This window comes from Bos grunniens, chromosome 18, assembly GCF_055505025.1.
Source record: "Bos grunniens cultivar Pamir isolate PY7600 chromosome 18, Bosgru_T2T1.0, whole genome shotgun sequence".
NCBI lineage: Eukaryota > Metazoa > Chordata > Mammalia > Artiodactyla > Bovidae > Bos > Bos grunniens.
The window spans coordinates 43,782,956-43,802,675 of NC_141182.1; the positions used below are offsets into that span (position 1 = coordinate 43,782,956).

Genomic DNA, 19,720 nt, shown 5'->3' on the forward strand with positions numbered 1-19,720 from the left:
GAACAAACAGTACCTGTTTAGTCACCTCGGGGTTCTGATGTACTTTGCTCCATTAATAATTTAGTGAGGTGGACTGAATTGGATTGATTCCCCCCCCAAATCAATATACAAAATGATTACTGTTTCAGGGTACTTCTGAGTGGTTCAGCAAGGCGGAGGGGGAGCTTTTTGATTGAAAATTGAAACTGTACTCCTTATTCAAAATTACTGTGGAGAGGGTTATGTAAACCAAGGGGATGACCTGGCACTAACATTTTTATTGCAGTAAAAAGCCTTTTTTTTTTTTTTTGGAATGGGGCTTTTATAGCATACTATCACTGTTCCAGGCCTATAATTTGAAAATTACTGTTCAATACTGAAGGTAAAATTATTTTACTGCTGCAGGTCTATTAAAGTTGGAAGAACCAGCGGCGGCCTGGAGAGTGTCTAGGTAGATGCACTTTGCTGCACTGAGCCCATTGCCAGTGTGCCTGCAGATGCGGCAGGCGGGGTCCCTGGGCTGCACAGGGTGGAGCAGGGCTCTGCTCTGCGCTTTGTGAGGTTCTGGGAGGGTAGGGATGCTGGGAAACACATTAAATCCAGAGCAGCCATTTAGGCTGGCCACCTCACCCCATGGAGTCCAGGTGGAAATGTTGTCACAACTTGGAATTTTGCCAGTTTTAGTATTTTAAAAAGTACCTATTTATTTATCTGGCTATGCCAGTTCTTAGCTGTGGTACGAAGGACCCTCGGTCTTCATTGTGGCATGCAGGGTTGTTTTTTTTTTTTTTAAGTTGTAGCATGCAAACTCTTACTAGTGGCATGTGAGATCTAGTTCTCTGACCAGGAATTGAACCCAGGTCCCCAGCATTGGGAGCATGGCGTCTTAGCCACTGGAACACTGGGCAAGTCCCTATTTTCAGTATTTTTTATTTGTGGTCAAATGCCTATTACACAAAATTTACCGTTTTAAGCACTTTTAAGTGCACAGTTCAGTGGCATTAAGTACAGTCATGTTGTTGTATAACCATCACCACTCTCCATCTCCAGAACTTTCATTTTCCCAAAGGGAAACTCTTGTTCATCAATGAATCCCCGTTGGTTCCTCCTCCCCGAGTCCCTAGCAACGACCTTTCTACTTCCTGTCTCTGTGAATTTGATGGCTCTATGTCCCTCATGTAAGTGGAATTACACACTATTTGTCCTTTTGTGAATGGCTGGTTTCACTTAGCAGAATGTTCGCAAGGTTCATCCATGTTGAAGCATGGATCAGAACATCCTTCCTTGTTCACTGAATAGCATTATGTCTATGCCTATAACTCTATATTACACTTTACTTATCCATTCATTTATTAATGGGCACTTCTGTTGTTTCTGGGCTTCCCTGGTGGCTCAGATGGTAAAGAACCAGCCTGCAATGCAGGAGACCTGGGTTTGATCCCTGGGTTGGGAAGATCCCCAGGAGAAGGGAAAAGCTGCCCACTCCAGTATTCTTGCCTGGAGAATTCCATGGACAGAGGAGCCTGGCGGGCTACAGTCGGGGGGTCCCCAAGAGTCGTGGTAGCCACCTCAGTCGTTAGACTGAGGGACTAACACTTTCACTTCCCCTGAGTTGCTTCTGCTTGTCGGTTATTGTGAATAATGCTTCCACGAACATGAGTGTACAAACATTTCCTGGAGTTCCTGCTTTCAATTCTTTTGGGTGCATACTCAGAAGTGGAATAGCTGGATCATATGGTGGTTCTATATTTAACCTTTTGAGAAACTGCCAAACTGTTTCCCACAGCAGCTGTACCATTTTACATTCCCATCAGAAATGCACAAGTGTTCTAACTTCTCCGCATGCCTGCCAACACTTGATATTTTCTTTCTTTCTTTCTTTTTTTTTTTTATAATAGCCATCTTAATGGATATAAAGTGGTGTCTCATTGTGGTTTTGATATTTCTAGTACTTCTAAGGCAAATAAACCTTAACTCTCTTTCTCTGAGGCTATTCTTTCTCTTCTTGCTTCTTTCCTGTCCTTCTACCAGCTTATATTCAAGCTGTACAACATTAGCTGCCATTCAGAAGTCCCATAGTTGCACGTTTTCCTGTTAGTTTCTACCTAAAAGGCTGAGATTTTAAAATATCATTTGAGAAACACGGACTTTGATGTATATGAGAGCAAAATAGCGAAGAAATAGCAAAATAGAGAAAGCACAGTCTTGTGAGGCTTCTCTGCTGGGTCCCAGAGGGATCTTACAAAGCATTCAAGGGTTGTTTCTGCCCAAAGAGAGACTTAAATGCAGACAGAACAGCCCTCCCACCACTGGCTCCAGTGAGTGGCCATCCTCAGGGGCTTGGAGCGCTTCTCTCCAAGGTGGCCCTGGACATGTAGCAACAGTTACCTCCACACGCTGGAGGGGCCGCTCACAGGGCTAAGAACATCTCTCCAAACACTCTCCTCCTCTGCTTCTTGACTGCTTTTCTGGCCAAGAAGGAAACGTAGATCTTAGCTCTGGCTAAGGTGGAAACATTCTGGGGCCAGAACGAGTTGGGTGGAGAGGGGGGCTTGGAGAGGTTGGTAGGCAGGGTTAGTCCCACAGGATCACAAAGCTCAGGTTAAAAACTTCAAAGTCTGCCCTGGTGCATTTTCTGTAGGAAGCATGATTCATTTTGCATGTTAAAAATGTGAGCTGTTAACTGGGAGGCAGGGGACCATGTAGGAGGCCCAAGAGAGAGGAGGTGGTGGCTGGGACCAGGGAGCTGGCTGTGGTAATGAAGAGAAGTGGGTAGATTTGATTTGAGATACCCACATTGTGGGGTTGAGCTATCAGGACTTAGTGATGGATGGCTCTAGGGGATTGGAGTAGAAATTATTAATTCAGCAAATGATGCCACCATGAACCGAGAGGGACACAATAGCGAAGGTGCAGACGGCAGATTTGGAAGTGTCTGGAAAATGGAGAGCTTGCCCCCCACCCTGGAAGGCACTTGCAGTAGACCTGGACCCAGTGATCATAAGCCCTTGTTTCAGTTTGACCTGCCAAAGCCACATTTGGCCTTTGCTCCTCAAAACGATGCTCACTGTGTGAGATTGAGAAAGACCATTACCAGCCAACTTGGCGTCCTCTACATAGGGTCCAGCAACCATTGGGTAAGAGCGGGCTTGAGTTGTGCCTGCATTTTGGTGAGGAGGTTGTTCCAGAAGGGGATTTATGTGGGACGCCTCCAAGCCCCTTCCTTCTCTCTGCTTGCCCTCCTCACCTCACTCCTGGAGCAGATTGCTGTCAGTGGCCCACATGCTGAAGCTCAGGAGACATGTGGAAGGAACAGCAGCTTCCCTTCCTCCTAACTAGGAAGGTCAGCTTCCTGCCAGGAAGACCTTGATCCCCTGCCTGGGTCCCTCCGCCCCACTGTTTCCTCATCGGCTCCAGCCGGTCTGCAGGGTCTTGGGGTTTGTTACCTGTATCACCCCTTTCCAGTACTAAATTCTCCACTAGTTGGAAGATTTGGTTGTGAGGGACACAGGCCTCCTGGAGACAATCAAGCCAAGGTGGGATGTTTGTTAAAAAGTTGTGGGGGACCTGGTGACTGCAACCAGACTGTCAAGGCCTGCAGCAGAGATTAGGCTGCCAGGAACTGCTCCAGAAGTGGTTAGAAGGGTTACAGGAGAAGACTGGGCCAGGGCTCCACTGGAGCCCCCTAGGGAGGCCCTGCCTGGGGCAGCAGCCTCTAGAGGGCGCTAGACCACCAGGAGACTAAACTGGAAAGGGATGTCAGACAGTCAAGGTCTCCATATAGGCAGGGTCCAGAGAAGGCGATGGCAGCCCACTCCAGTCCTCTTGCCTGGAAAATCTCACGGACAGAGGAGCCTGGTGGGCTGCAGTCCATGGGGTCATGAAGAGTCAGACACGACTGAGTGGCTCCCCTTTCACTTTCCACTTTCCTGCATTGGAGAAGGAAATGGCACCCCACTCCAGTGTTCTTGCCTGAAGAGTCCCATGGATAGAGGAGCCTGGTAGGCTGCAGTCCATGGCGTCACGAAGAGTCGGACACAACTGAAGCATCTTAGGAGCAGCAGCGTAGGCAGGGACTAAGTTTGTGCCAGAAGACTCAGTAATCAAGATGTGTGTGCATGCGCTAAGTCGCTTCAGTCATGTCCAGCTCTTGGCAACACCATGTATTGTAGCTTACCAGGCTCCTCTGTCCAGGGGATTCTCCAGGCAAGAATACTGGAGTGGGTTGCCATTTCCTCCTCCCTTCCAACCCAGGGATCAAAACTTAGTCCCTTACATATCCTGCGTTGGCAGGTGGGTTCTTTACCACTAATGCTACTTGGGAAGCCCCAGTAATCAAGATAAGTCACATATATTTCTGTGTTAGTCACTCAGTCATGTCTGACTCTTTGCGACCCCATGGACTATAGCCCACCAGGCACCTCTGCCCATGGGATTCTCCAGGCAAGAATACTGAAGTGGGTTGCCATTCCCTTCATATATTTCTAAATTTCATTAATTATTATTTTTTATTTTATTTTTTTACTGTGCTCGGTCTTTGTTGCTGCACGTGGGTTTTCTCTAGTTGCAGTGAATGGGGGGCTACTCTCTAGTTTTTGTGCGTGGGCTTCTCACTGTGGTGTCTTCTCCCAGGTGGTTCAGCAGTAAAGAATCTGCCTGCCAATGCAGGAGACCCTGGAGACTCAGGTTTGATCCCTGAGTTGGAAAGATCCCTGGGAGAAGGAAATGACAACCCACTTCAGTATTCTGGCCTGGAGAATCCCATGGACACAGGAGCCTGGCAGGCCACAGTTTGTGGAGTTGAAAGAGTGAGACACGACTGAGCAACTAACACACATACTCTTGTTGCAGAGCATGGATCTAGGTGCTCAGGCTTCGGTAGTTGTGGCACATGGGCTTAGTTGCTCTGTGGCGTGTGGAGTCTTCCCAGACCAGGGATTGAATCCGTATCCCCTGCATTGGTAGGTAAATTCTTAACCACTAGACCAACAGGGAAGTTCCAGATAAGTTATATTTTTTAAAACGTATATAAATGCAAGAAAAATTCGTGCTGAACAAATTATCGAAAGTTTACATAAAGTTAGGTGGTTGTTGTTTTCTGACCCTGCTCTACTGGGCAGTGGGAAGACTTGTTCCCAATTGACCAAAGGGTCCCAGGCTGTCTGTGCTCTGGCCTGTGGGTTTATGAGGGTTGACAGTGAGTCTGAACAGATTGGGCAAATTGGAGCTTTTTATCTAACCATGTTTTCCCACTTGGTTAAACATATTTTGTATTTGAGAAGTGTACATAGGGGCTCATATTTTTCCATTCCCCACAAGCTCCAGTAGGACTCCCCAGGGCACTGGTGTCAACCCTGGATTCCTTACATAGCTTGAAAAACATATACTGAGGCAGAAAGCATCTTCAGATGGAAACAAAACTGCAGACTCTGCCTATCCCTACTTCTGCTGAACATTTTTGCTAAGCATAAACACCCATTACAGGGTGGTCAGCAGCCTGATGAAATTTTGAAACCGAATTACTGCAGGCTAGTGCTCTTTACTATAAATGAGTCATTTATCCTGTTATTTGATTCTTAAATCCTTTAATACATATCCCAAGAAGTCCACTGTGGAAAAATCACCAGAAGAATTAGAAGAGAGAACAAGGGAAGACAGAAAACCTAAAAGTTGTTTTTCCCCCAGATTTTTAAAAATTAAAATCCAGCTGGCCTGCACTGTGAAAATGAGTTAGTTGAATTACAATGTCTACAATGTTCACTAACATAACACTGGTTTCTCTCTACCTTCTTTGCAAAACAGGGAACATCAAGGGGAGACCAATCCTGAGCCTTGGCTTGGGGACGAAGGCAGGGAAGGTTATACCCAGCAGCCAGGACAGGGAGGGACGCTCTGGGGACATCCCATTTCACAAGGTTCTCAAGAAAGGAGGGGTGGCCCTTTAGGTGATTTCCTCAAACTGTTCCCCAGGGTTTCGGCTTCTACTGGGTCCAGGCCCTTGGTTGACAACACTCCCGGATGGAAGAGGCTGGAAAACAGGCCTTTTCTCCATTTCCCAGTGCCTGTCGGGATGACTGCGTGGGCTCTGGGGCCCGCGGGAGGGGTGGGTTTCCAGAGGCCTCTTAAGAATGGTCACCTGGTCAGCAGTGTCCCCTCACAGGCCTCTCTCTGCGCAGAGCGATTCATCTCAGGGATGCGGTGGGTCTGCTTGGTCGTGGCCAATGAGGGGGGCAGGTCCTCACACAGAAGACAGGCCTTAGTCTTGCGCCACCAGGCGCGGTCCTGCCCTCAGGTCCCCTTAGCAGCTCCTCTAGCCCCTTTCTCTGCCACCCCCTATCCATCACCGCCCCCCTCCCCTCCCATCTCAGCCGGCTCCGGGAGGGACAGATTCTTGGGCGGGGAGGAGGGCTGCCGGGAGCGCCAGGCTCGGCCGGGAGGGCGCGCACTGGCCAGGGGCCGCCTGCGTGGAGCTGTCCAGCACCCAAGGCGGGGCGCGCGCCCCCCGCCCGCCCCAGCCGCCCGCACCCGCCCTGCCAGCGCCACTGCGGCTCGGCGGGCGTGTCACGTGGCTGGCGCGGCGCGGCCTCCGGGCTCGGGCGGGCCAGGGGCCGGGCGGCGGGACCCACAGACCCGCGGACGCTCCACCGGCGGCACCGGCCGGGCGGGCTCGGCGCAGCGCGGGGCGGCCGGGGGGCGCCAGGGCCGGGCGGGCTGCGCGCCGCGGGGCATGGGCGCGCCGGGGGCCCCCGGGCACAGGCCGGCCGCGCCGCGGGGTCCAGGGCGCGGGGGCAGCGGCGGGCGGGGGTCCTCCCTGGCGGCCGCCGCTGAGCCCCCGCGGGGCCCGTGACGCCGCGGCCAATGTGGCCCCGCGCGCGCTGCGGGCCTGCACCGCCGCCTCACAAAGACGCCGCCGGAGCCGCCGCCCGCATCCGAGCCGCAGCAGCCGCGGGAGCCCGAGCCGGAGCCGCAGGCGCGGGGCAGGAGGCGGCGCCCGCGGGCGGCCGGCCGGCCCCGGCATGGAGAAGCGGGCGGCCGCGGGGCCGGAGGGGGCGCCGGGCGCCCGGGCGCAGCTCGCTGTCGTCTGCCTGGGTGAGTGGGCCGCGCGGCCGCAGCGGGATCGGTCCCCTGCCTCGTAGTTCCGCGCCGCGCCCTGGTCGGACCCGGGGCGCCCCTCTCCTGGTTGCGGCTGGGGCTCCCGGGGCGGGCACTGCGAGAGCTCCCGCCAGAGGCCGAGGAGACTGCGGCTCCCCGACACCCCGGCCTGCTGGGGTCTTAGGCCTCTCTAGCAGGGTTCAGAATAGCGTCCGGGAGCCCGGGTGAGCGGCGCGCGGGGCGGCCCGCTGTGCGGGCGCCTGGAATTGGCGGGCAGTGGCTTTCTGCCTGACTTCCCCGCGCTTAGCCTGGCGGCGATGGGGGATCCGGACCTCCGGAGCTGCGGACAAAGGCGAAGCCAGCGGGGCTGGGGCCGGTAGTCCCCTGAATAAGGAACTATTTCCTGCCTGGAGTGGGTTGGGGGCGGGAGCCAGCCGGAGCCGGGATCAGGATGCGCGGCAGGAGGCAGTTGCTAGAATGACTCCTGTCTCCCCTTTGTGTCTTCTCGGACCCAGCAGGGCAGGCCTCAGCAGCCCAGGGTGATGTGTCTGGGGAGGGCCGAGGGACCCATCCAGCCCTGCCAGAGCTTTTCTGTCCACCTTTCCAGGGCCTTGTGTGCGGGAGAGGGGAAGCAAGGGGTTAAATCCTCTAGCCACATGGCTCCTTTATTTACCATGATGAAGGAGGGAGGCCATTATCTAAGCCCGGGGTCATTAGGGGACACCCTATGGTGTCATCAGTGAAGGCTCTGTAATCCCAGAAGGTTTGTTGAAGCCACTGAAATGACAAAGTAAAAAAAAGAAGCCTGTTCATTTTAGGGTGCACTCTCCTCTGCCCCCAAGAATCTAGGAGCTGGGGTCAGGCCCCTGCCTTAGCTGCGTGAGCAGATCTCAGTAAGCTTCATGGCCCCTAGAGTGCCCACTCCCCAATCTGTCAGTGTGGTCCCGTGCTCCTGAGTGCCTGGCTTCCCCCGGGGTGCAAGGCAAGGCGCAGACCCTTTGGCCTCCCCCAAGGCCCTCTCCCGCCCAGCAGAGCCTGGGTGTCCTGCCAGGGGGCAGCTGGCTCTCTTCTTCACCAGACCCCTGGGCTACAGGGCTGACCCCTGTAGAGATGTTCTCTGCTTCCCTTGGCATCGTTGATGTTGGGGAAGGGGGCACCCTGAACCTCAGGAAGTTGAGTGTGCCTACATTTTCTGCTCCCATAATCGCTGCAGGAAAGCATTCAGTGAAAGCAAAGGGCAGATCCCATGGTGGTGGATACTTGAAGGGGTAGGTGGCAGGCAAATTCTTTGCCTCTCTTCGCAAGGTCAGCATGGTGCAGTGAGAAGGACCTTGAACCCTGGTAGCTGTGAGTGCCTGTAGAATGGGGATGATCAGAACTGCTTCCCTCCCTCCCTGGCTGGCTGGCAAGGCCCCTCAGAGGGAGGAAGCCATACAGTGGTAGGAGCTCCCTTCATAAGCAGGGCCCGTGCCCGGGTTGAGCAAGGTCTTTCCCTGAAGGATGGTCAAGGCCCTGGTTCCCAAGCCTGAGAAGATACAAGCAAGCCCCCTCCCACGTGAGTTAGAATTCCCAAGCGTGGGGAATGGCGGGAGTGGCCTGGTGCAGCCAGGCTTGCACCCTGCTCTCTCCTACTATGGGTGTTTGGGTGAGTCCTGAGATCCCCTGGGGTTCTCGTTCTGCCCATCCTAGCAGGCCTGTAACAGTGCTCTAGGCCGTACCCTTAAGCAGCCTGGAGTTTGGGCTCTCTTGTTTTGCACCCCAAGGGCTTAAGCCCCGAGAGCCACCCCCCTTCTCCTCCCCTCCCCCACACCACTGAACCCGCTTTGTGTCTCCCACAGTGAACATTGTTCTCACTGGGCGGTTCAGCAGCGCCGTTCCTGCCTTAGGTGAGTAACATGCTTCTCCCCTTCCCTCCTCCCTGCTCTCCTGGTTTAATGACCTCTGAGTACCAACCTTCAGGAGCCTGGCTCCACCCCTGAGGTCACCTGGCCTTTTTCCACCTCAATTCCTGGGCATCTATGCATCACAAAGGAGTTTTTTGGCATTGGGCAAGCTTATACCTCTCTGAGCCTCAGTTTCCTCTTCTGTAAAATGGGTGCCTTTAACCATGAAGCCTGGTTAAATGGGCCAGTGAGGTAAGGTGTTCAGTACAGCTTTTGCACGTGGTAGCCTCATACAGCTAGGAAACTGTCATGGCCTGCACACTTGGCAGACTATGATTCCTGTAGGCAGTGGGGGTCCCAGAGAACCGTAGGGCACCATAAGATGCCTGCCTGCTTTAAAATTCCACCTGGGATTTAGTTTATGAAGGTATCACTGAGCAACAACACAGAGAGGCCAAAGCCATTGATGGAGGAATTTGTTACTTGCGTGTCTTGCGAGGAGGGGACATGCCATGCCACTTTTAGGGTCACTTGGACAATACCAGGTCTAGTCAGGCAGACAGAAGTGAATGGAAGGCTTTGGCCAGAGCCTTGATCGAAGTTTCGGTGAGAAGGGCAAGACAGGGCAGAGTAAACATCTAAGGGCTGGCTAGTTTGGCTAATCCCCAAGAGCTCTGGGCTAGGGGGGGTGGTCTCTCTGTGCCTGGTACCTGACCCTGGGATGAAATATTGTCTTGGCGTGTGAATTAGGTAAGAAGTCTGTAGGGGTTCTTTCTCGCATCAGCCTGTCTGCCAGGGAAAGACCAGTTTCAGGGACACCGGTTTGCAGCAAAGTAAACACTTTGGCTGATAGTTTGGCCCTGTGATAAGCAGGTGCCAAATAGACACACGGGATCTAAGAAAACACAGTTGAACTCCGTGGCTGCCTCCTGCCTGTCTGTCCATCCGCTGGCTGTCTTCATGTGTGGGCCTGGTGCCGAGTATAGCAAAGGCCGCCAGGAGCGGGAGCCTTCAGGGCTGAGGCCATCAGGGGCATTTGCCCTTTGCTGAGGGGGCTGCCAGGGGTTGGGTCCCTTGGTGCCAGGGGAGACATCTGAGAAGGGCCTCGGGAGCTGGAGTCTGGGGGCTGCGGGCTTGTTTGCTGTGTCCTGAGCTGCGTCGTGGGGCAGGAGGTACCTGGGATTTTTATTAAAAGTTCTGCTCAGGGCCTGCAGAAGGCAATGGCACCCCACTCCAGTACTCTTGCCTGGAAAATCCCATGGACGGAGGAGCCTGGTGGGCTGCAGTCCATGGGGTCGCTAAGAGTCGGACACGACTGAGTGACTTCACTTTCACTTTTCACTTTCATGCATTAGAGAAGGAAATGGCAACCCACTCCAGTGTTCTTGCCTGGAGAATCCCAGGGACAGGGGAACCTGGTGGGCTGCTGTCTATGGGGTCGCACAGAGTCGGACACGACTGAAGCAACTTAGCAGCAGCAGCAGCAGCAGCTCAGGGCCTGGCTGGCCACAGAAGCCCACTGAGGCAGCTCAGGGAGGCGGAAGGGTGGGGTGGGGTGGGCTGTCTCCTGGGCTGTCCCTGCGATGGGGAGGCTCAGAATTCATACAAGCTGCTCTCCCAGGCTTATCTCTTAGATGCATACTCTCAGCCTCCTTTTCCATTCTCCCTTCAACCAGCTCCTTCCTGCTCCTGCAGCCTGGCCTCCGCTGCTGACCGCGCTGGCTCAGGGCCCAGCCTTGCTCAGAGCTGAGCCAGCCTCAGTCCCACCTGACGTCACGGCCCCTGCAGCTAACAACCCAGTCTCCCCACCCCAATCTCCAGGACCAGACAGACTGGCCTCACCTGGGTCAGGTGTCCATGGCCATGGTAGAGAGTGGGTGCAGGGGGAAGGGGACAAAGGGGTGGCAGGTCTTACACATGTGAGTCCCAGGCCAGTCCCCCTGCTGGTGTGTGGGCAGGCATGTGGCTCCAAACATGTCTGTCCCGGGTTCGAAAAGAGATGCGCTGGGGACAAAGTCCATCTGTAGAGCCCGGAGAGAAATCCATCCAGGTTCAGCCTCCTGTTTGACTGCCATCGGGGTTCAAGCTGTCTGTGCCTGCACCCCTCCACCCCCGCCCCTGGCCCTGGTGTCCTGAAGCTGCACACAGAGCCTGTGTGGCCACAGGGGCTATGCCGAACTGAGGCTGTCCTAGAGCTGGTCTCTCACCCTCTAGCATTGCTGAGAGAAGTGGAGACCAGCTTCTGGCTGCCAGTGTCTCCTCCCACCCGAAGCTCCGTCCCTCTGCACTTCTAGGGTTTCCGTGCGATTCCTGCTGTGAGGAGCCTGGGTCATCACTGTCTCACCTGCTGCTTTCCCACCCTCACTGGGCTCAGTCCCTCCGCAGGGTCCAGCTGAGCCACCCGGGGACCTCACAGGCTTTTGCCTCTCAGCTGCCATCCTGCCCCAGCTTGTCAGGCACTAACTGGGTTGGATAACTCACCCCTGCAGCCCAGACTTTGGCCGCTGTGACCCAGGGGCTGAGCATGGGCAGGGTCTCCAGGGTGTTCTCCGCTCATCTGGCAGCTCCGCCCAGGCACTCTGCTGGGCTCCCGGCTCCCAGTCCTCCAGCACACTGGCAGGTGGTCCAGAGTGCCGGCAGCCCCTGGAAACCAGGTCTGCAAGCTGTGTGTCTTCAGGCTTGCTCATGCCCTCTCGGGAGTATTTGACATTTCTTTAGACCAAGAAAGGACGCTGGTCTGAAAGTACTCAGTCACCCCTTGCTCCCTTGAGCAGGCCACCTTGACCTGAGCAAAACTTCTGTCCAAGTGAACACAGGTCACTTGCAGTTAAGCTCAGACAGACTTCTCTGACGGCCCCTAAAGACCCCCAAGAGCCTCCATCCTGCGTCAGTATCTCCCAGCTCCCCTCACTGCCCACCCCTCATCACACACGCCATCTCTGCCCTCACCTCCCATAGGTGTCCCCTCTCCTCACCCCACATGCACGTCTGCCTCCAGACTGCTACTCCCCCACATCTTCCAGCCACCCTGAGATGAGCAGCACCCTCTGACTCCATTTCACTGATGGGCAAGCTGGGCCTAGGGTGCGACTGGCAGTGTGGACTCCAGAACTGGACTGGATTCACGAAGCTCTTTCTCCTGCCTGTGCCTGGGTGCTGGGGTGGTGGTGGGATGGGAGTGAGATTGCTGTCCCAGAGAAGCCTAGGGCTGGTCGTCTGAGCTGGTGATGCCCTCCAGGCCCATGGCCAGGCAGTGTCCAGTTTGGGCTCCTGCAGGGACCCCGGCCTCCCTCCCCATCCATGGTCACTCTGCATGGGCCAGGCCGACGGCTGCAGTAACCCGTGGTCTCTCTGCCCACTCCCCCCTTGCAGAAGAATTAACAGTGACTCAGCGACATTGCTGCCCCCAATGGGGAAATGTCTGGGGCATCCGAGGGGCACTTGGGGTGAGGCATGTCTGGGGGAACATGTTGCCAGGGGATTGTTGAGAAGCAGTGTCTGGTTTTCTGCTCCTGACTAGGCTGGTGGTCTGGAGAGACAGGCTTACCCATGTCATGAAAGAGGGTCAGACATGGGTCCCTGCAGGCCTGGCTTTCTCTGGCTATATGGGGGATAAACCCAGCCTCCACGAGGGCTCCATCCTGTGGGGAAAACCTCTAGGCTACAGTGGGTATTGCTTTGCCTCAGGCCTGTCCTGGGGGCTGAGGGGACAGGGGTGACTCCCACACTGGCTGATGGAGCATCTGACTCCGGGTGTAACGTTTGCTTTAGAGACTCAATGTTGGGGGAGGATGTGCTCCCAACCCTGCCTAGGGACTCTTCCCCCACCCAGCATCCTGGAGGAGGAGGAGCCCTGACCTCACACCTGCCAGGGTGTCCCCAGGTCAGCATCTCTGTGAAGCCCACAAAGCCTCACCCATCCAAGGAAACACGTTGCTCAGGCCCCTGATCACCACTCCGGTTGTTTAGTCCTTACCTTCCTGGGTTGTGAGAACACTGAGGCTCAGGGAGGATGACCTCCAGGCCCTGGTGAATGCCAAGTGGGGAGCCCTGGCTGGTACCTCACCAACCTGGGGCTGTCAAGGCTCTGACGGCGACCCGATGTGGTCAGCCTTGCTTTAGGGTCGGTGTGGGTTTTTCTCTTCCAGCCCTTGATGCTCCTGTGAGCCACTGCTGGGGGTTAACCCCCTGTGGGTCACAGCCTTGGATCACCCGGACCTCCACGGGTGGAGCATGGGAAGCTGCTGGAGGGCTTTCACTCTTCTTTCTGCAGCTGAGTCTTTTGGGGTTCCAAAGAGTCTTGTTGAGAGCCAGCAGAGAGATCCTGCTTGCAGGGCAACAGTCAGGGGTCAGGGAGAATGAAGAGGTAGGTAGTGTCACTGGGCTCAGGAAAAGTACTATTTGTCTCCCCGGGCCTCAGTTTTTCCGTCTGTATAATGGGCCTGCCTGTGCCACAGGCTGTTGTGAAGATCAGATGAAGAAGTATGGTGAGGGGCTATGAGGGGCAGGGGCAACCAAGTATAGGACCTTGCTTGGTCCTGCAAAGGCCAGGGCACACCAGGGCAGGGTTTGCCACCTTTAGGCTAGGTGAGTTTGGCTGGGTGCAGAGGGCATGTGTAACTAATGAAGTGGGTACAATGAGGCCTGTGGGGCTGGGCATAGAGGCACTCATCACCCGTGCTGGCCAGGGTGATGCCTTGTGCTCACTGACACAGTGGACGGTTGACACTTTACCAATAAGTTGGCACTTTATCAATGAGAGGCCCAGCCCACTAGAGGACCAGGGTGGGCCCTGACTCTGCCACTTACCCGCTGTGGCCATGGGCAACTCACCGACCCTCTCTGAACCTTGGTTTCCTCATCTGGTTATGACATCCCCTCCTGGTATGCCTCCCACTCACACTCAGGATAAAATCTAAATGCCACACAAGATGCCATCAGACCCAGCCTGTGTTTCCAGCCTCCTCAGGATATCGGCCCCTCCCTTCAGGCCCGTTTTATAAACTTCACTTTGCCCAGGGAATCTGCATTGTCTGTCTGCTCCTCCCCCAGTCTGTGAGCCCCACAGAGCCAGACTTTTACCCGTCTTATGAACATGCCTGGTACTGTGCTTGCCACATAGTAGGTCCTCAAAAAGAATGTGTTGGGTGAGGCCTGTATTAGGCCAGCCCTGGGGTGGTGGGGTGGCAGGCAGGGAACCATAGTGGGCCTGCTTATGCTGGGCCACCAGGCCTAGGGCTGCAGGATTCTCCACTGAGCTGAGACCCGAGGCCGAGAGGCCTTACCTGTGAGGTGCCAAGGAGAGTTGGTGGGCTGGCTCCCAGCCCCGTGGAGGGTAGGGGAGAAGAGCTGGGCTCTGGGGCTCAGGGTAGACTGTCCTGAGTCCATGGGGGTCCTCCTCTCCCCACTCCATACATACCACTTCCCTGAAGTCTCACGGCACGCCCATGCCCTTGGCCATGGTCACCTTAGCTGGCCTTGAGCCTACCTGGGGAAGGCCTGTGCTCAGGTCACGGGGTGAGGGGCTCAGTGTCGCCCTCCCTCACTGCCCCCTCCCACCCAAAGGTGAAGCCAGCGCCTCTCAGCCTCCTCTCCTGACAGCCGCCTGCAGCGGGCAGCTGGAGCGGCACACTGCGCGCCGCGGCGTCATCTACAGCCCAGCCTGGCCCCTCAACTACCCGCCGGGCACCAACTGCAGCTGGTACATACAGGGCGACCGCGGGGACATGATCACCATCAGGTACGTGTGCGCGGGGGTGTCAGAGCGACTCGATGTGGGCCTGCACGCGCTGCATGTGTGATGGTGTGCATGTGAGTATCTGTGACAAGTACAGTGACCAGATGTGTGTGTACGTGTGTGTGAACACACATGTGCTTGTGTATGTGTGTGCGCCCAACCTGAGCAGGTATGAATGACACGTGTATGTGCGTTTGTGAGCACATGTGTGTGTAGGTGTGGAGGGCATGTGTGTGAGATGTGCAGGTGTGCAAATACATGTGTGAGTCTATGTGTGCACATATATGGGTCAAATGCATGTGAACATGTGGGTGTGGGTCTCTGGGGCTGGCTACCCAGACCTGGGCCTCTTTCATGGGCTTGTGAGCCTGTCTATCACCTCAGGCCTGCCAGGGAGGGGAGCCCTGGGACTGGAGGGCATGGCCCAGTCATCTGTGAGGTGGCAGAGGTGTCCTGTCTGTCCTGCAGGGGTGGCTTGAGGCCAGGCTGGCACTAAGCCCAGAGCGGGTTTTCCCCCGGGCCCTCGGGGCCATCTCAGCAGGAGAGGGAGGAGCAGGGTGCTCAAGCTGCGGGGATGTGCAGAAGGAAGTGGGGTGAGGAGATTAGATGGTGGAACCGAGGCTTGAGTTTGGCTGGGGTATCACTCCTGTAAATGCAAAGCCTGGAAGACCCAGTCACTCCACGTCTCCAAGGCCAGGGGTGTGATGGGAACACATCAGGGTCTGTGCCTGTTTCCCTGTGGCCACTGGGAATCTCTTCAAAGACGCCAGCCTTTTTGGCCACTTCTAGAGTACTCCTCAGCCCTGCTCATCCACAGCCCGGGCCACTGCTTCTCCCCAGGGGATGAGCTGTCCCCCGGCCCAGGCCTGCCCTGTGCACACAGGCCCCCCTCAGTGCCCTGGCCTGGGATTCTTGCCGGGGTTGTTGAAGCAAAGCCAGCGTAGGGGGATCTGGACCCTTGGACCTTGTCCTTCAGGGGAGAGTGTACGTGGAGGGAATTGCCTACCCTGGGACTCCTGCCTCTGCCTCCACGTGGCCTTGGGTTGGGGCACCGTGTGTGTTCTGATGGAGGGTGGAGAGGCACAAGAGGAGGCCTTCACAGAACTGCAAGGGGGCTGACATGTTCCTAGTTGTCCACGTTGTCCTGATTCTTCATGGAGCCACTCTCGGACCCCTGGGGGCCTGCTGAGTAGCTGGGAGTGGAGGAGAGGATGCTGGGGCTGGCCGTCCTTGCTGTGAGTTTAAGCATGACCTGCTGGTCTCTGGCCACCCACTCACGTCTGAGGTCCTCCCTACCCCCTGCAGCTTCCGAAACTTTGACGTGGAGGAGTCCCACCAGTGCTCCCTGGACTGGCTCATGCTGGGCCCTGCAGCCCCGCCCCGCCAGGAGGCCTTCCGGCTCTGTGGATCTGCCATCCCGCCCGCCTTCATCTCTGCCCGGGACCACGTCTGGATCTTCTTCCACTCCGACACCTCCAGTTCTGGCCAGGCCCAGGGCTTCCGTCTCTCCTACATCCGAGGTAACACCAATGGCAGGGTGCACCTATGGGCTCCCCGGGGGTGAGGGTGGCACCCTCCATCTGCCCCCTACCCTCAGGGTCTCCCCCAGTAGCCCAACAGTTGGAGCCCAGCGTTGGGACGGGAACTGGTCATCTTGCTGCCTCGGGGTGCCTTGGAACCCCTCGAGATCACTGACCCCACTTTATAGACCCCAGCTCAGGTCAGGACCTGAGATTCCCCGACATTTGAGGTGTCTCTGCCCCTCAGGTGGTCAGGGAGAGAGAGAGTCCAGCGCCCTTCTCCTTGGGTCCTGCCTCTCCCTGGACCCTGCAGAGGCCTTGCTGGGATGGGGGGGACCTCCTGCGGGCTGCTGGCCCCAGGCCCCACGAGGAGGGTGGTTCTGCGCACCCCTGACTGTCTCCACCACGCACTTCACCCTGCAGGGAAGCTGGGCCAGGCATCCTGCCAGGCTGACGAGTTCCGCTGTGACAACGGCAAGTGCCTGCCGGGCCCTTGGCAGTGCAACACCGTGGACGAGTGTGGGGATGGCTCGGATGAGGGCAACTGCTCGGCGCCCGCCTCGGAGCCGCCAGGCAGCCTGTGCCCCGGGGGCACCTTCCCCTGCAGCGGGGCGCGCTCCACGCGCTGCCTGCCCGCCGAGCGGCGCTGCGACGGCACTCAGGACTGCGGCGACGGCTCCGACGAGGCCGGCTGCCCCGACCTGGCCTGTGGCCGGCGGCTGGGCAGCTTCTACGGCTCCTTCGCCTCCCCAGACCTGTTCGGCGCGGCCCGCGGGCCCTCGGACCTTCACTGCACGTGGCTGGTGGACACGCAGGACCCGCGCCGCGTGCTGCTGCAGCTGGAGCTGCGGCTGGGCTATGACGACTACGTGCAGGTGTACGAGGGCCTGGGCGAGCGCGGGGACCGCCTGCTGCAGACGCTCTCCTACCGCAGCAACCACCGGCCCGTGAGCCTCGAGGCCGCCCAAGGCCGCCTCACCGTGGCCTACCACGCCCGCGCCCGCAGCGCCGGCCACGGCTTCAATGCCACCTACCAGGTGAAGGGCTACTGCCTCCCGTGGGAGCAGCCGTGCGGGAGCAGCCGCGAGGGCGACGCGGAGGACCCAGGCGAGCAAGGCTGCTTCTCGGAGCCGCAGCGCTGTGACGGCTGGTGGCACTGTGCCAGCGGCCGAGACGAGCAGGGCTGCCCCGCCTGTCCCCCGGACCAATACCCCTGCGAGGGGGGCAGCGGCCTGTGCTATACGCCCGCCGACCGCTGCAACAACCAGAAGAGCTGCCCCGACGGTGCGGACGAGAAGAACTGCTTCTCCTGCCAGCCGGGCACCTTCCACTGCGGCACCAACCTGTGCATCTTCGAGACGTGGCGCTGTGACGGTCAGGAGGACTGCCAGGACGGCAGCGATGAGCACGGCTGCCTGGCGGCCGTGCCCCGCAAGGTCATCACCGCTGCGCTCATCGGCAGCCTGGTCTGCGGGCTGCTGCTCGTCATCGCCCTGGGCTGTGCCTTCAAGCTCTACTCCCTGCGCACGCAGGAGTACAGGTGGGCGCTGGGGCCGGAGCGTCACTTCCTCCGTGTTCCTGGAGAGAGGGCCTTGGCTCACGCTTCCTGCAGCTGTGGGCCACCCACCCGGGGCTTCTCCGGTCTGGGCCCCTCGGGATGCCCGGATGGAGGGAGGAGGGCCCACATCCTGGGAAGCGGGAAGTGCAACCCCAACCCCCGCCAGGCCGGCCTGCCATGCTGCCCTTCTGCCGTTGCCCTCAGGGCCTTTGAGACCCAGATGACACGCCTGGAGGCTGAGTTTGTGCGGCGGGAGGCACCCCCGTCCTACGGGCAGCTCATCGCACAGGGCCTCATTCCACCCGTCGAGGACTTTCCTGTCTACAGTGCATCCCAGGTGAGCCTGAGAGCGTGAGACCGGACCCCCGCCCCGCCCCCGCGACCAGCCCAGCCAGACCTCAGAGAACGCGGGGTACAGGGAGGTACCCAGGGGCCGGGTGCGACAGCGTGCAGCCGGGATGGTCCTGGGGTTGAGGGAGGTGGGAGATGAGGCCTCGGCAGGGTGACAGGCCAGGGGAGGGGACAAGGGGGCCCCTCGGCGGGGGTGGGGTCGTGCTGACCTCTGCCCCCTCAGCCGCCGCCCCACCCTCCAGGCCTCGGTGCTACAGAACCTGCGCACGGCCATGCGGCGACAGATGCGCAGACACGCCTCCCGCCGCGGGCCCTCCCGCCGCCGCCTAGGCCGCCTCTGGAACCGGCTGTTTCACCGGCCGCGGGCACCGCGCGGGCAGATCCCGCTGCTGACAGCCGCGCGCACCTCCCAGACGGTGCTGGGTGACGGGCTCCTCCAGCCGGCACCGGGGGCTGCCCGGGACCCCCCGGCACCCCTAACGGACACAAGCAGCCCGGGGGCAGCAGGGGAGGGGTCCCCCGGCGCCCCCAGCCACGCCTCGGAGGTGGGACCTCCTGTGCCGCCCCCCTCCGGCCTGCGGGACCCCTTGGAGTCCAGGCCGGCTGACAAGGACAGAAAGGCTGGCAGGGACCCTCTGGTGGACAGCCCAGCCCCTGTGGACGTGCCTCAGGAGTCCTGCTCGGGCCAGGACCCTCACCCCCCGGCCCTCACTGCCGGTAGCACCCTCGGCCCTCACCCATCAGAGCCACTGGGTGTCTGCAGGAGCCCCCCGCCACCCTGCTCCCCAACGTTGGAGGCCAGTGACGACGAGGCCCTGCTGGTCTGCTGACCCGCCGGACACGCTGATGACCGCCACAGCCCCGCTTTGTAACCAGGGAATACACAGTCATTTCTACCCCGCCTCCGTGTCCTTCTTTCTTATGGAGAGGCCCACCCGGGAGCCCTGCCAGCTTCCTGTGTCAGCACCCTGGCCCCTCTGGTGGGCATGGTGGGCAGAGGGACTTGCCGGGGGTTGAACACGGGAAGAGGGTGGAGTGGTAAGCCCCTCTCCAGGGCCCCAGGGTACACAAGATACCTGGGGGGAGTCCCCATCTGCCTCCCCTGCCTCCATTCTGGGAATCCTTTTGCAGAGAAGAAAGGAGGGCCAGGGCAGGGCTCTCCGGAATGTTTCCTGTGGCTTTTCCCTCCATTCACCCTGTGGGGCGCCAGAGCTGTCCCTGGACTGGACGTGGCCATGGGTACGTCAGACCTAGTCCACGGTGAGCGCTCTGGTGGCACAGGGCCCGGAGAAGCTGGGCCAGGAGGCTTCTGCCCCTAACCTCATGCCTGTGGGGTCAGTGTGGGCCCAGTCAGCTTGATGCCAGGCTGAGAAGGTAGGCAAGGGGTAGAGAAAGCTCACGGGATCTCTTACAGGCCCCAAGGCCCCCAGAAGATGGTGCCCAATGCTTTCTCAGAGGGCAGAGGCTGAGGCACCGACAGCAGCCAAACCCACGCCATCCCATCTCAAAGCCCCAGTTTCCCCAACTGTAAACCAAGCCAGGCCACTGAGTCCTGACACTCACTCCGTGGGGATTTATGGGAAGAAAGGCAGTTCTGGTG

General features: G+C 58.1%; 1 protein-coding gene across 3 annotated transcripts; it reads left to right on the plus strand.

The window, feature by feature from the left end:
• The first annotated feature begins 6,448 nt into the window (after positions 1-6,448).
• LRP3 (LDL receptor related protein 3) lies at positions 6,449-19,016 on the plus strand. 3 transcript variants are annotated; one of them, XM_086349620.1, is made up of 7 exons: positions 6,449-7,068; positions 8,910-8,957; positions 14,520-14,694; positions 15,997-16,211; positions 16,635-17,751; positions 17,974-18,106; positions 18,344-19,016. In XM_086349620.1, the coding sequence occupies exons 1-7, from the start codon at positions 6,996-6,998 to the stop codon at positions 18,545-18,547; spliced, it is 1,965 nt and encodes a 654-aa protein (XP_086205746.1). In that variant the 5' UTR covers positions 6,449-6,995; the 3' UTR covers positions 18,548-19,016. The 3 variants fall into 3 exon arrangements, with proteins under 3 accessions (XP_086205746.1, XP_086205745.1, XP_086205744.1); XM_086349619.1 differs by having other exon boundaries at positions 6,451-7,068; positions 14,556-14,694; positions 18,363-19,016; XM_086349618.1 differs by having other exon boundaries at positions 6,454-7,068; positions 18,363-19,016.
• The last annotated feature ends 704 nt before the right edge of the window (positions 19,017-19,720 follow it).

What these genes read in the sequence shown, in the direction of transcription:
- LRP3 (XM_086349618.1), top strand. Translation starts at nt 6,996, where the DNA reads ATGGAGAAGCGGGCGGCCGCGGGGCCGGAGGGGGCGCCGGGCGCCCGG. An exon ending in CAGCGCCGTTCCTGCCTTAG is followed by an intron (nt 8,958 to 14,519) that starts GTGAGTAACATG and finishes TCCCACCCAAAG; the next exon opens with GTGAAGCCAGCGCCTCTCAG. An exon ending in CTGTCTACAGTGCATCCCAG is followed by an intron (nt 18,107 to 18,362) that starts GTGAGCCTGAGA and finishes CCCACCCTCCAG; the next exon opens with GCCTCGGTGCTACAGAACCT.